This window comes from Lepidochelys kempii, chromosome 6, assembly GCF_965140285.1.
Source record: "Lepidochelys kempii isolate rLepKem1 chromosome 6, rLepKem1.hap1, whole genome shotgun sequence".
In the NCBI taxonomy this organism is placed as follows: domain Eukaryota; kingdom Metazoa; phylum Chordata; order Testudines; family Cheloniidae; genus Lepidochelys; species Lepidochelys kempii.
In genome coordinates, this window is record NC_136385.1 from 53,124,197 (window position 1) to 53,140,600 (window position 16,404).

The window sequence follows — 16,404 nt, forward strand, 5'->3', positions numbered from 1 at the left end:
AGTATGCTGGTTCAGCAGAAAGTGGCATAAGAATTTGCTATAAAAAGATCATTCAGCTTTAACAAGGTTTCCCCTTTGAAACACTAATATTGGCAGAACTAAAGCTCAGGTCGGAAACAATGTGTGGCTTTTGTTTTCCTTCTTTCTCTCTTGTTTTTTGTTTTTTTTTTTCCCCCTTGGTGTTGGAGCTGGAGAGGAAAGTCTGTCTGTTGCCAAGACAAACAAATTACACTTTACAAATCGTAGACTTAAATGCCCCTTTTATCATTATTTCCTTAGCGCGGTGTGTTAAGAAAATAAAGCAATAAGTAAGTGAAGTGATTGCAGCCCCTTCTCTTGATGGCCATTGGCCAATAAATCCAGCCAGTTGTTTCCCTTTTAAGTCTGTTAAATGTCTCGGGAAATTATCCTGGATGTTTCTCCCTGGTGCCAGCAAAAAATAAATAAATAAATCAGCCCCTTCTATTATTAACATCCCTTCAGATCTCTCCGCTTCTCAGGACAGCAGCAAGAAATCAAAGCCCCCTGACCACAATAAAGGGAAGGGAAACATTCAGCCATGTATAGAATGCACTCACTTACTTACAGTACCTCTTGGCAAGCAGGAGATGAAAAGGAGCTGGAGAAGTGTGAGTCCTATGTGAGTCCAGGGGGCTAGCTCCATGCTGCCCAGGCCAATGCAACGGAGTGACTGCTCAGGGAGTGGGATAGCAAGCGAGCTGCTTTTACTGGGACCTCACCAAGTCCAGGCTGCGAGGCATCTCGGATTTCAGACCTCTGCTCACTCCCATCATCACCAGAGGGGAACTACCTTCAAGAGACTTCTCAGGCATCCAGAAGCACGACGTCACCCCAAACCTCTCCACTGCTGCATTAACCCTTTCTGGGCTCCAGCAGGCAACCCACTTAATGGAGGCTATATGTGGGGGGGGAGATCAATAAAGGGGAATAATGCTTACATTTAGACAGCAATTTTCATCTTCAAAGGGAAGAAATTATAAAGGAAAAAAATAATTTCTGTATGTCTTACCAGCTAGTGTAAATGAGCAGAAGGTGCCTGTATCCCCAGTAGGAGATGCTCAGTGCAAGGTCCCTTTAATTGTGCAGGAGGTTGTGTGCTGGTGGAATGATGCACATTAGTGAAAGGCTGGGCATGCTCTGTGCATGGGGAGAGCACTCCTACTATCCCCACTAGTGGCTAGGAATCCTTGCCATGTGAAATGTGCTGCTCGAGGATGCCTCTGTCATAACGTATCCTGAAGAAGAGTTCTGTGTAGGCTTGAAAGTTTGTCTCTTTCATCAGCAGAACCTGGTCCAGTAAAAGATATTGGACCCATGTACCTTGTCTCTCCTGAGACCAAGATGGCTACAACACTACCACTATAACACACATTTTTATGCAGGGATCAAATAATGAATAAGGTTATATAAAGATTTGTTCCACTATGGCTATAAAATGCAAAGTGCAAAAGGAATGGCTCGAAATAACCTACCCTAGGGATGGCTGACAAACTCTTTTGACAGAATCGTTTTCTACTGGAAAATGTAGTTTTGTTGAAATCTAAATATTTCAAGGGAACACGTCAATTTCAACTTCATTTTCAAGGGAAGAAAGTCAAAACAATTCATTCTGACTTTATCGTTGCATTTGAATTTGGTTCAACTTTTATATTATATTTTAATATTAGATTATATTTTATATTTATAATGCTTTGTATTATAGTCTAATATTTCAACATTATCAAAATGAAGTGTTTTGATGGTTCCAAGCTGAAAATTTCTACTTTTTGTTCCCATTTAGAACAAAAGCTAATTCAATGTTGGAATTTCCTGCTGCATAGAAATTCTCTTTTCTGACCAGCTCTACCATGCACCTACATCTCCCCATAAGGCTCTAGGTAGCTTGGGCAACTTCAAGAATCTCAGAGCAGTAGCCAGTGGCATAAACAACATGCCTCCATGATCCACCCGTCCCAACTATTTTCCGTACTGTCACAGAATCCTCCCCTACTGGTGGCTCCTCATCTGCCCCCCAGCCCCTGGCAGGAGGAAGAGCAGCTGTAGACCTGCGATAAAATCTAAGGAGTTGGCAGCACAGGTTTTGATTTCACTTTGCAAGAGTGCATGCAAATAATGTTTTCTCGGTTTCAATCCTCGTGGGTTTGAACCCCCAACATCTGTTGCGCCTTGTCTCACTTTGAACCCAAAATCTCCAAGAGCAGCCTGGTTGAAAACACTACGCTTCACCTGCTCTCACAACAGAGAAGTAGGATATCAGAAATCTGACATACTTTAGATGCAAAACTCTAAAAAGGCCCGGGTTCATGAGCCTTACAGGGACCATGTCACTGACCAGACCTGATTCCTGACTGCCAGCTCTGCCACTCCAGTCAGTAAAGTAGTCATTCTTCTCTCTGTGTAAGAAAAAGACAAAAGTCACTCAAAATAGCTGAAGGATCTTGAAAAGAATAGAAGCTGGAGGTTTTTATCAGCTTGCAAAATAAAACAAAACAGCTCTAGTGTCTGTGGAAACATGAATAGCTTCTTTTATGCCCCTAGTTTATATGTTACTTGATAAAAGAATGTAACGTAGGCAGTCTCGGTAAGAGAAACTGCAGGTTAGCTTACAGCTACCCACGGGGGTGTTCCACAAGGGCCTGAATAGAAACCTGCTCAGGCTACAGGGCAAGAGAAGACTCCAGAGCATTAAAGGACTCTGGATACAGGGAAATGTAGGACAAGGGCCAATAACAAATGGAAGAAATTGAGAGGGGCCCACTAGTGTTCCTGTATTTGAACCAATTCCTGTGGCCCAAGTAAGAGCTGTGTGGCAGTCCTTGAACACAGCAGACCAGGGGTGGTTCCATTTTAAGGGGCATAGTATGTGGAGAGCAACTCTGCAGGGGCTCCTTGTGTCCTAGCATGGAGGACTATTTTCTGGGTGAGGTGGGCCTGAGCAGAGCGGGGCCAGTGGATCTGACAGTAGGCTCCATCCTGCAAAGTGCTGAGTACTTCTCTGAAGTGCTGAGAACCCTCTGCTCCCACTGACTTTAGTGGGAGGTGAGAACACAACATCAGAACATAAGAATGGCCCTACTGGGTCAGACCAAGAGTCCATCTAGCCTATTTTCCGACAGTGGACAGTGCCTGGTGCCTCAAAGGGAATGAACAGAACAGGTAATAATCAAGTGATCCATTCCCTGTCACTCATTCCCAGCTTCTGGCAAACAGAGTCTACGGTCACCATCCCTGCCCATCCTGGCTAATAGCCATTGATGGACCTATCCTTCATAAATTTATCTAGTTCTTTTTTGAACCCTGTTATGGTCTTGGCCTTCACAACATCCTCTGGCAAGGAGTTCCACAGGTTGACTGTGCATTGTGTGAAGAAATACTTCCTTTTATTTGTTTTAAACCTGCTGCCTATTTATTTCATTTGGTAACCCCTAGTTCTTGTGTTATAAGGAGTAAATAACACTTCCTTATCTACTTTCTCTACACCAGTCATGATTTTATAAACCTCAATCATATCTCCTCTTAGCCATCTCTTTTCCAAGCTGAAAAGTCCCAGTCTTATTAATCTCTCCTCATATGGAAATCATTCCGTACCCCTAATCATTTTTGTTGCCCTTTTCTGAACCTTTTCCAATTCCAATATATCTTTTTTGAGATGGGGCAACCCAGGGCCGTCCTAGGCATTTTGGTGCCCTACACTGCCCCCCTGCGGGGTGTGTATGTGGGGCTCCAGGCCCCCGTGGGGCAGCAGGAGCAGACTTGGGGGGCGGGGGGAAACTGCCCCCCCCCAGCAAAGCTGACAGAGCAGAACGGGTTGGGGCCGGGACACTCCACTTTCTGCTACGCGGTGAGTGCAGGGCGGGCCCTACCCCGCACTCTCAGGGTGGCGGGAGGTAGAGTGACCCGGACCCGGACCCAGCCCGCTCCACTCTGCTCCCCTGGCTCCCAGGCTCGGGGGACTGGTGGGAACTGCCTCTCAGCATTCACCGGCAGCATGGAGTGGGCTGGGGCCAGGTCACTGCACTTCCCGCTGACAGTGACTACAGGGTTGGGCCTGCTGCAGTCCTCAGGGGAGTGGGGGAGGGGCTGGGGTGGAGCAGGGGCAGGGGCTTTGGGGAAAGGGTGGAGTGGGGGCAGGGCTGGGGCAGAGCAGGGGCGGGGCCATGGGGAAGACGAGGAGCCGGGAATGGAGCAGCACGCAGCTACATAGGGCACCAGGAAATTTGGTGCCCCAAAGTTCCTGATGCCCTATGCAGCTGCGTACTTTGCATATGGGTAGGGACAGCCCTTGGCCTACCACGTCTGCACACAGTATTCAAGATGTGGGCGTACCATGGATTTATATAGAGGCAACATGATATTTTCTGTCCTCTTAGCTATCCCTTTCTTAATGATTCCCAGCATTCTGTTCATTTTTTTGACTGCCACTGCACATTGAGTGGATGTTTTCAGAGAACAATGACTCCCAGAGGATGCTCAGCACTACTCAAGAGTACTTAGCACCTTGCAGGAGGGACCCTCCATGTGGATCCACCACCATAACAGCCCTCCTCTATCCCCAAAGAATGGGTGGTGCAGAATCCAAAGAGTTGACTGCAGTCATGGACCCCAGAGACCTCCCAGCACATGGCCCATTGACATGGGCCATATGCAAGATGAACCTTTGGCCCTGCAATGGCTCTAAACTGCTTACATAGTGTTCTTGAATACACTTCCTATGTTTCCACTGAGAGGCAGGGGATGAATTAGCAGATCACGCCAGCCAAATATTTCAGGCTCTATGTAACTCTTGCTGACAGAAAGCAAATAGCTGAAAGCTCTGAGCCCTGTGTGCTGTGCTGCTCAGGAATCTCACTGTAGCACTTGGCTACAAACTTTATATCTGTCCTGGTGCTGCACATACAGTGCACAGGTTTGAAAATTGCATGCCACTCTGCAACTGAGTTGTAAAACAGAGCGGGCAGGCATGGTGGTGTGAAAATGGCAGGCAATGTGTTATGACAGAAATTAGAGAGTAGCTACCCATCAATAACCCATTCATTTTGTTCTGTGTTTATACAGCACCTAGCACAGTGGTCCATGATGAGGACATCTAGGTGGTTCGGTACTACAAATAATAATAATAAATAAGTGACTAATTAATGATTAAATGATAATTTAAAAATAATTTGCATTTTCATAGTGCTCTCCAGACAAAATTCTAAAAGTGCTTTACAAACATTGTGTGTCCCAATCTGTGAAGTGGGTTAGGATTATCACTATTTTACAGATGGGGAAACAGAGCAGTGAAGTAACATCTTCCAAATACGACAGTAAGTGCATGACAGAGCCAGGAAGAGAACCCAGGAGTCCAGATTCTTCATCCTATAGTCTAACCACTAGACACTTACTGTTGGGTATGGGTGAAATGAAGTGAATAAAGTCAGATCAAACCTGAAACTAAGTCCATTTCACAGGCAGAGACAAAAGAACAAAGCTTTTTCTTTTTTTGTGTGTGTTTAGTGAACTTTTTCTTTGCTCCCATTTTCAGGTACCTCTGCAATCACTTGTTCTGTGTCAGCCTGGAATGCTGAAATACCACAAGAGGGCCCATTCTTTTGTGACTACCAGCCCAGTCTTGCAGTCCATAGCAATTCAGATGATCAAGATTTGAACACTTGCCTAAACCAAGCATGTCAGTCTGAGATTTGCTCATCCCCAATACCACTGACCCAATGTCCTATCTTTTTCAGCAGAGTTTGGTCCTGATTCCGCAGTTTTCTCTCAGGCAAGATGCCCATTAAAATCACAGGGAGTGTTTTCTGCTAAAGAAAGCATTTGAATACTTGCAGCCAAACTTGAAGTCTGGAAAGTTTTGTTATGGGCTTCAATGACAGCATGATCATGCCCACCTTGCCCCAGTCAACACTGAAGAAACCATTCAAGGAAGAATGTGAAAGAAAAGGAACTAGTCGAGATGCTGGAGTAGGTTTATATCTCAGAGTGGAAATTACATTCAAATTAAAATCAAAACTGAGCAGAAGCAACAGTTCAATGAAAGATTAACACTAATGTTTTATTCCTCCCCTCAAAATTTTATTGCTGGATAACGGAACCCTTTCAGTGGAGAGATTACAAAGTGTATGCCTTTAAAAGACAGCCTTTAAAAGAAATCCCAGACCTTACTGTAACATCAGAGGACTGTTTTATAAGTTACTCAGTGTATTAAACTAAGGCCGTGCTTTGCCCTTTGAGCTTCAAGTTCTACTATATGTGCCCATAATGCAATATCCAGCATTTATGAACCGCAATAGAATTTTATCAGCATTCCTCCAGAGGTAGCCAAAGGCGAGAGCTGTTTGCAGACTTTTGTCTGGACTCAGCTGTACAGTCTATTCCCATCTCTGAGCAGGACCCTTATCCTCAGCAACTGAAATATTCCTTGTCACAATCCAGGAGAGCCCGTTGGCCAGAATGGAAGTAACCGAAAGAACTGGAGATCATAAAATTGGCATTAATTATTTACTTCAACCTGATGGGACTTATACAAATAATAATAATGTTTTTATTTGTTAACATATTTCTTCAGAACATGGAGTCAGTTTAAAGTTTATGATTGCAATTATATTTCTGGGCAGATGACCAGCAAAACAGAGCCAGACAAATGTAAATGCTTAATGGAATCTATTAAGCCATATGTTTCTTTCAATGTTATTTCATGCCTTGATTTGATTTTAGTCTTAGTGATTCCTTCTGTGTTCTTCCTTTGTATACAGTATATGATGATCTTCACCATGGCAACCTGCAGAGAAAAGCAGGTGGAAGAAGTGATAGGCAATTACAAGACTAACTAATATCCAAGCCCTAACTATCAATCAGCCAGCCACAGACAGCACCAAGAGTTGAGCAGGCAAAGGCGAACTAAGCAGCTGCCTACAGCAACGGATTCCTGGGCAACTGCCTAGGGCAGCAGATTTGGCCCAGCCACCCCTCTGTCATGAGTAGTGTTGTGACCCAGTACAGCAGGTTGCAACACCACTCAATCAAATTTGTCCCGGTCGCCCCTCTGTCATGACTCAAATTTCACCCAAGTCATCTACGTAGTTATACTATACTTATCACTGATATTTTAGGCTCTGATCCAGCAAAGACTTAAGCATGTGCTTATCTTTCAGCATGTGACTAGTCCCACTGAGTTCTTACAGATATGCATGTGAGTAAGTCTTTGAAAACGTAGGGCCTTAGCACCTAACTAAAATTCAGACAAATAACGGAACTCATCTTGCGGTCCGATTGAAAGTTTCCTGCTCGTTACATGTTTTCATGGGCTGAACTACATTCCTTCCATCTCAAATGATAATGATAATCGTTATTGTTATTTATTGCAGTAGCACCCAGTGACAGCAATCAGGGATCAGGCCCCCATATTGGAGGGCACTGTAGACACAGAGTAAAAAAAAAAAAAAGATATTCCATCCGACTGGACTTCCAGCTGGGAAATAGCAGTAAAATGGCACCAACATCCCTTGCTGCTGTGGAGAGTGGCAGGAATTTCTAAACGAGACAGCTGTGAACATTCACGGTTAATAGATATATGTATATCTTCTCTTTTAGTAAATATTTATGTAGCTGTCTGAAGGATCAGAAGGCATCACTGCAACTTCCTTTTAAAGGTTTGAAAAACTATGTGAAACAAAGTGAAAGACTTTGTCACTGATGTGCGGCTCCCTGAGCTAGTCAGTGGTGTGCAACATGACAGAGAGGTGATTGATTTGTATTATTTTCAACATATCTGTGCAGAGATAAGCATACAAAGAACATCCGAGATCCCTGTTTCATCCAGCCAGACTTCAACTTTACAAGTGGAAGGAGTATGATGAAAGGAATAGTCTATTTCCCACCATTCCATCTTGCCTAGGTTCCCACTTTTTTTTTTCCTATGTCTTCTAGTTATTCCTCCATCTTTAAACCAGTTTCTCGGTGGTGGCACTGTGTGAAACTTCTGAAATTTATTCATGTATCACTGGGATCTTCTCTGATTTCCACTGCATTGTGACATACAACATTGCCCAAGAAAAAAGTCTGTCTGTGACCAGTAAAATCATTCTCAGGAAGGATCCCAAAGAAACCATCCTTGGATCCAATGGAGCATTTTCAGTCTTTCCTACCAGTTCATTCACAATTTGTTGTCATTTTCTCTAGTGGTATTTGTAGCTGTACACAACTTCATAGTACCTATATGTCTTCTGTATCACAGCTCCAAAATTTGTTAGTTGCTGATACATGCTTCTATGTCAGTTTTTATTGATTTTTTTGTCCAGTACAGCCTGATCCAAAGTGCATTGGACTCAGTGGAAAGACTATCATCGACTTCAAAGGGCTTTAGATCAGGCCCATAAAAATTATGATTTGCAGCTGATGTAAATCGGCATAGCTCAACTGAAGTCTATGGGGCTATGCGAATTTGCACCAGCGGAGTATCTGGGTCCATGACACTAGAAATAATAATGTAAATTACATTTTGTAGTTATTGCTGTATTTTGTGCTAATGCACGAGAATTCTCACAGTCTTCCAAACATTAAGTGGCAATGGTTAGGAACAAATTTCCCAGGTGGGGCAGTTTTTCCATAACTGCCCAGTATGGGTTTTCTTGTATCTTTATATGAAGCATCTGATGCTGGCCACAGGATGCTGGACTGGATTGGTTGGTTTGATCCATTATTGTAATTCCTGCGTTATGTGAGTCTCCAGATAGGTTTCCCATTCAACTTTTCTAATTTGTTTTTTGAATGGAATAAAACAGATATCTTTCCTCTGAGACAACTAGTTAGTGCCATCATTTTATTTATGTATTGTGACGGGGCCAGGCCAGATGGCTATAGAAAAGTAGTGGGAGATAGATATATTAGCTCCAGGCTAAACAAATCCCTGGTACCAGGTTAAGTGAAATGGAAGCTGCTCCAGGTCAATTAAGACACCTGGGGCCAACTAAGAACTTTCCAGAAGGCAGGGAGAAGGCTAGGTTGATTGGGACACGTGAAGCCAATCAGGGGTTGCCTGAAACTAGTTCAAAGCCTCCCAGTCAGTCAGGTGGGTGTGCATGTCAGGAGCTGTGGAAGGAAGTTGCGCTGTTGGAGAGGCTGAGTAGTACACACTATATCAGGCACAAGGAAGGAGGCCCTGAGGCAAGGGTGAAGTGGAGCTTGAGGAAGTGAGGACTGCCGTGAGGGAAGTGGCCCAGGGAATTGTACATGTCATGTTTCTAAAAGGTCGGATACCATAGCTGGTACTATTAGGGTCTCTGGGCTGGAGCCCAGAGTAGAGGGTGGGCCCAGGCTCCCCCCCCCCCACACACACACACCCCTTTGCCCCCTGATTAATCACTGAGACTGGGAGACAACAGAGACTGTGCAAGGAAGGATAACTTCTCCTCACCTCCCTTGCTGGCTTATGATGAAAATGGCTCAGTAGACTGTTTCAGAGTAGCAGCCGTGTTAGTCTGTATCCGCAAAAAGAAAAGGAGTACTTGTGGCACCTTAGAGACTAACCAATTTATTTGAGCATAAGCTTTCGTGAGCTATAGCTCACTTCATCGGATGCATAAAGTGGAAAGTACAGTGATGAGATTTTATATATACACACAGACCATGAAAAAATATACATTGTAAGGAGAGTGATCACTTAAGATGAGCTATTACCAGCAGGAGAGTGGGGTGGGGGGAGAGAAAACCTTTTGAAGTGATAATCAAGGTGGGCCATTTCCAGCACATTTCCAGGAGTTAACAAGAACATCTGAGGAACAGTGGGGGGGGGGCGGGAGGGGAGGAATAAACAAGGTGAAATAGTTTCACTTAGTATAAAGAAAAGGAGTACTTGTGGCACCTTAGAGACTAACCAATTTATTAGAGCATAAGCTTTCGTGAGCTACAGCTCACTTCATCAGATCTTAGTATAATGACTTCACTTAGTATAATGACTCAACCACTCCCAGTCTCTATTCAAGCCTAAGTTAATTGTATCCAATTTGCAAATTAATTCCAATTCAGCAGTCTCTCGCTGGAGTCTGTTTTCGAAGTTTTTTTGTTGAAGGATACTCACTTTGAGATCAGAAATCGAGTGACCAGAGAGATTGAAGTGTTCTCCGACTGGTTTATGAATGTTATAATTCTTGACAACTGATTTGTGTCCATTTATTCTTTTATGTAGAGACTGTCCAGTTTGCCCAAGGTACATGGCAGAGCAGCATTGCTGGCACATGATGGCATATATCACATTGGTAGATGTGCAGGTGAACGAGCTTCTGATAGTGTGGCTGATGTGATTAGGCCCTATGATGGTGTCCCCTGAATAGATATGTGGACACAACTGGCAATGGGCTTTGTTGCATTATACTAAGTGAAACTATTTCCCCTTGTTTATTCCTCTCCCCCCACTGTTCCGCATGGGTAGAAAAAAGTCCTATCCTAGTCAGTAAAACAGATTTAAGATCTGAACTATCACATCCATGGCACACAAGCCCAGTTGCACTAATCTAATTTGCCACTGACAATTAGGTGAAATTTTTGTGTGAGTAAAGCACACAGAGGGTCACTTTGTCAGCTGATCTAAAACTGCTTAAGACTATTGGTGCCAATAATGCTAGGCTGATTTACACCAACTGAGGATCTGGCCCTCAGTGTTTGGGGCTTGCCAATAAACTTCTACTATTTACACCACTTTGTGAGAGTGAACATTTGTTAACCTGCTGCAACTGCTCCCCTCTAAATGAAATGCTCTACAGTCTGTCATCCAAATAAAATACTGTCATCCAAACTGAGCTGCATGTGCTGCAGAGTAATCAGGTCAGAGGGAATAGTAAAGTCCAGGGCATAGAGTTCTGCATATTCGTGGACATCTGGTTCATATGTTGTACTATAGCATCACCTTCCTTCATGCGATCCACAGTTAAGACTGAGACAGCACTTCCTTTTAAAACCTCTCCTTCCAAACTTTGATAAAGCAGCTATAAAAAGCAAGCAGAAAGAATTGGCTCTAGTTGCTGTATTAGGCTCCAAAAAATTGGTGGAGTGAGTTTTCCCCAGTAGACGGATGTAAAGCAAACAGGTTTATCAGTTTAAGATTCTTTTATAATGTCACCACACTCAGTATGTGTGAAAACATTAAATTTGGCAGACAATAAGTTCATAACATGATCTAATCATGCTTGGTATTTAAAGGGGGGAAAAATAAGGAAACTGGCTGAAAGATGACGGTTTCCAAATTGACGACTGAGCAAACACTCTAACTTTCTCTATGGAAATCTCATTAGAAGAACAATTTTTCAGAGCCCTTCCAGATTTTCTCCTTTCAAAATATTTTTGTATTAATGAAAGTGGGTGACTGATATCCTGGATAAATCTCCCAGCACACCTCCATATCCCCGACCCAATATCCCCTGCTATTCCAGCACTGGATTGCCACACAGTTCTACCAATAAGCCTCAGTCCTGACTTGTAATTCCCCCTACTCTTCTGAACCTACGTCTCATAGTTCTGATGATGCACATAGGAACATAAGAACGGTTGACTGGATTAGACTGCAGGTCCATCTAGTCCAGTATCCTATCTCCTACAGTGCAGCACCAGGTGCTTCAGAGGAAAGGGTAAGAATCCTGCAGGGGGCAGAGGCCACCACCCATGCCATTTCAGCCACAGTGCTATTTTTAGTTTGAGTAGAGCTAGCCCGTATCAGTCTACTCACACTATGAAGCAGCCTGCCAGCTACTGTGTACCTATATCCTAATAGATAAGAGATCGGCATAAGACCTGAAGCATGAGGTTTAATATCCCTTCCAAAATTTGTTAGCATTAACTATTGTAACTATAGATATTCTTATTATCCAAATAAAATATAAATGTCCAACAGCTGTTTTTGGTGAATTCTAGGCCTCAACGTTATTTAGATTAGTGGAGTCCAGAGAGGACTGTGAGGAACTTCAGAGAGGTGAATGGTCAGTACAAGGCAGATGAAGTTCAGCAATGGTGTAGCCTCATCTGACAATCAGTTCCACAGTTTGATAACACACTGTGTGGAAACACATTTGCTTTTATCAGGTTTGAATTTGGCACCTCTAATATCCCATAATGCCCCCTTGTTCTTATGGTTCAAGTCAGGGAGAACAGAAACTCCCAATCTGCCTTCTAGACCTTTCATTATTTGATATACTTGTATTATTCACTCTCTAAGTCATCTCCTTTCTTACACAATTTTAATCTTTTCAATCACATTTCATATGAGAAGGTTTTAATGCCCGTAATCATTCTCATGGCCCTTTTTTGAACCCCTTCTTGTTCTGCAATAGCCGTATGAGATGGGATGACTCGTACTGCACACAGCTTTCCAAGTGAGATATTGTTTTATATAAAGGCACTATAATATTTTCCATGTTGTTCTCTGTCTCATTCCTTATGCATCCTAACACTCTTTGCTTTTTTTGACTGCAGCTACACCCTTAGCAGAGTTCTTCATTGAGTTGTCCACAGTGAGACCCAGGTCCCTTTCCTGAGTTGATATAGTTAATTCATAGTAGTAGTAGTTTAATTTTTTTCCTCCAGTGTTGACATTGAACTTCATCTGCCTTGTACTGACCATTCACCTCTCTGAAGTTCCTCACAGTCCTCTCTGGACTCCACTAATCTGAAATAATGTTGTGTCATCTGCACATTTTGCTACCTCACAGCTCACCCCTCTTTCCAGATCATTAACAAATATATTAAACTTCACTGGGCCTCATATGCAATCTTCAGGCACCTTACTGTGCCCAAAGCATCGCTTGTGAGGAAAATTGTTATTTAGTCCTATTTTTTTTTCTGTGTTTTAGCCAGTTTTTGATCCATGACAATACTTTGCCTCTTACCTTCTGACTAGTTAGATTACTTAATAGCCGCTTGTTAGGGGGCTTATTCCTTCACCCACTTACTTCCCTGGTCCTTCTCGCATGAACTGAGAGCAACAATACCCGAAGTCCAAAGGTGCAAACAATTGGATGTTTATTGGGGTGAACTTCCAGCAAGCATGATTCCAGTTTCCTTCCTTAGTGATCCCCTTCCCAGCTCTGACACCACAGAGGCTTACCTGTGTCCCTGTTCCCATTCCCCCCTTTAGCTAAACATGATTCCAATTTCCCAACCCCCATTCCCTGTTCCCATTTCCCCCACCCATCCACCCCTTCCTGATTGACTGCAGACTATCTAGTAAAACTTGAGTTCTGCTTAGCTATACCTTAACCAATCATTTTCCTGAAATTTAACTAACCAATCCTAACATATTGTAACATGATTATTTAACCAATTATATCCCACCACCTTAATTAGTTTACACCCAGCAAAATTAATTATACAGCAGACAGAAACAATCACAGAACCAGACAGAGATTATACAGACAAACAATGGGGAAATGGGGACTACAGTGATAGAACAAACACAGAAGTGAAGATTTCACATCCCAGCTATTGATAAGTGAGTTCTTGCCAGACAGGATGTTATCAAACTAAGTTTCCTTTTACATCTTCTAGGCACTTCCCTTTCTCTGGAGGTGATAGGCATTATCAGGACAGGACTGTATTCCTAACAGCCCAATAGCACCTTATTTCAATGTGACGAGTTTGGAATGTGAGGATGTGACCAGTCGCTTCCCAGCTTATGGCTGCCTCTGTTGCTTAGCCAAAGGCCTTAGCCTAAGCACAGGGCCTCAGACTGTCACAGTAAGAGAAGGACCTTACACTGGCAGACAGTGATTTTGATTCTTTCTTTTATACCTCTATAGATGTAAGCAGTGTCAGGATGAGCTCCACCCTGACATCTGGTGGTGAGGTGTGGCAAGTTGTGGAAAAGAACTTCAGGGGCAGATCTCATTTGCATAGGCACACCCACCACGCCTAGAATGAGACCATAGCTGCCCAAATGGTCACTTTGGCCGCTGTGGGATCCCCAGTGTCTCTGTTATTGGGGCAGGAAGAATAAATTGTTATTACCCTGATTATGGGAACTGTGCTTGGAACTGTACGTGGCCTTTTGTTACGATGGAGGGATTCACCATCATCTAAGTAGCACTCGCTAGGCAAGGGTCATGGGTTCCAAAACTGTGTGAATGGAGAGAGGCTGGGGACAAGTATTAATACTTGGTGGCATGGGCCCCTTGGTGAGGGCCTTACATGCTGATTGTACTTCCTCCTCTCTCCACTGTGGAATATCAGAGCTAATTTTGATTTCATTAGAAGTCTAGTTATAGGCTGCTGAGCTCACTTTGGGCTGACAGTGCACCAGCACTGGGGCTCCCCTACTATAAGCTGAATTCACCTAAGAGCTGAAATCACTGAGTGTTGTGTTAAGTAGTGGGGGAGCCTGAAGATATATTGTGGAGCAGTTTGCGGGACGGCTGGTGAAGCAGTTCGACGCGGAGCAGTGTGTGGATGGCAGGAGCTGCTTGTGGGCCGTGGAGCTGAGTGAAGGAGTTCGTGGGGCGGCTGGCGGAGCGGAGCGCAGCTGAGCGAAGGAGTTCGTGGGGCGGCTGGTGGAGCGGAGCGCAGCTGAGCGAAGGAGTTCGTGGGGCGGCTGGTGGAGCGGAGCGCAGCTGCGCGAAGGAGTTTTGTGGGGCGGCTGGCGGAGCGGAGCGCCGCTATGGAGCTATGGGGCGGTCAGCTTCAGATCACGTAAGGTGCCTCTTACCCCCGTCCCATTTCCACCCAGGTTGGGCGGTAAAGCTCCGCTGATAAACTTTCGAACTCTGGGGCTGCCCTGACCAGGGACAGAGACTTTTGGGGCATTGGACTTTTGGGGTTGCTGGACTCAAGAACCAAAGGGAAAAGGGCATGCCCCAATTTGCCTGGGGTGGGGTTGTTTTTGCTCATGGGTTGTGTTATGAATCCGGTTGGTGGTGTTTCCCCAACATAATGCCACATTGTTTCTCTCTGTTATTAAAAGACTTTTGCTACACTCAGACTCTGTGCTTGCGAGAGGGGAAGTATTGCCTCTTGGAGGCGCCCAGCGGGGGTGGTATATATTTTTCCCAGGTCACTGGGTGGGGGCTCGAGCCGGTTTGCATTGTGTTATTGGAATGGAACCCCTAGATATTGAACCCGGCCCTTGTTGCTGCCAACTCGGACGGGCAGAAGGGTTACATTTTTGGGGGCTCGTCCGGGATCGCCTGGGTCAGTACCCCTCGCAAGCACCTGTTGAGTGATCCACTACATTGGGAAACAATTTATATATTTTTTTTGTTTGTGCTTATATTTTGAGGAAATTACTGTTTGTATAATGGCTAATATGTCAGGTTTGTTGGGCCCTGGCTCAGCAGCTTCTAGCTCGGAGGCTGCAGCCTCGGCTGATGATTGGACAAAAGCTCTGGGGCAAATATTGGAAAAGGTTGTGCTGTCCCATGCTGAGTCAGACTCTTGTCGTAAGTTAAGATTATTTGCTGGGGAGGAGGAGTTTGAACCCTGGTTAGAGCATACCACTGAAATGCTGCAAGAGTGGGCCGTACCAGATGCAGAAAAGCGAAGATGCCTTATAGAGAGCCTTGGCGGCCCAGCATTAGATGTGATTCGCACCCTGAAGCTCATTGACCCTGGGGTCAGTGTGAAGGACTGCCTAGAGGCCCTTGAACACAACTTTGGGAGCGTAGAGGGCCCTGAAGACAGCTACTGTAAGTTCCTTAATTCCCGACAACAAAAGGGCGAGAAGGCTTCAGCCTACATACAGAGACTGGAGAGACTGCTTCAGAGAGCTGTCATGAGGGGAGCAGTGACTGCTGAGCAGATGGATCAGACCAGACTGGCTCAAATTGTAAGAGGAACTCAGTATCAGAACCCGATTCTACTTCATCTCCGGCTAAGAGAACGACGGGAACATCCCCCAAGTTACTCCCAGCTGATAAAAGAGGTCCGAGAGGAGGAAGAAAGGCAGGCTGCCAGTGAGTTTTGGGAAGCCCAAACATCGGAGCCAGCCAGCACAACACCACTGCAAATGGCCAGTGTACTGATGGTGAGCACCAGAGAGGAACTTGCCCAACAAATGCAGGTCCTGACGGAACGGATAGCTGAGCTGCAAAGTACCGTTGACCGAGTTAAGACTTCTAGGAATAAGAAGCCTCAAACTGTGGCGATTGAGAAGCCCGCACTTAGAGCCACCATCCCCCCCAGGCGAAGGGGGAAAGGTCAATTCTTCTGCTACCGATGTGGTCAGGATGGACACAGTGCTGCCAAGTGCCGTAATGAAGAAAACCCCTCCTTAGTGTATGGAAAGCTGAGGATCAGTTGGGAGAGATCCGGTAGCTGCCAGAGGGTCTGGGGACGGGGACCCCCCAGGTCTGCAGGATTTGAAGATTCCCCCAGAAAAGACTTTCCAGCTGGGATCCCTGCAGGACTGATAGG

General features: G+C 44.7%; 1 protein-coding gene across 3 annotated transcripts in view; it reads right to left on the reverse strand.

The window, feature by feature from the left end:
• Positions 1-767, reverse strand: part of PAMR1 (peptidase domain containing associated with muscle regeneration 1) — a 68,608-nt gene extending 67,841 nt beyond the window's left edge. For 2 of the 3 annotated variants that reach the window (XM_073350664.2, XM_073350662.2), the window contains exon 1: positions 583-767. In XM_073350664.2, coding sequence (XP_073206765.1) covers positions 583-664 — 82 coding nt within the window. In that variant the 5' untranslated portion in view covers positions 665-767. The remainder of the gene's footprint in view (positions 1-582) is intronic. The other variant, XM_073350663.2, reaches the window with a different exon arrangement.
• Positions 768-16,404: the final 15,637 nt, after the last annotated feature.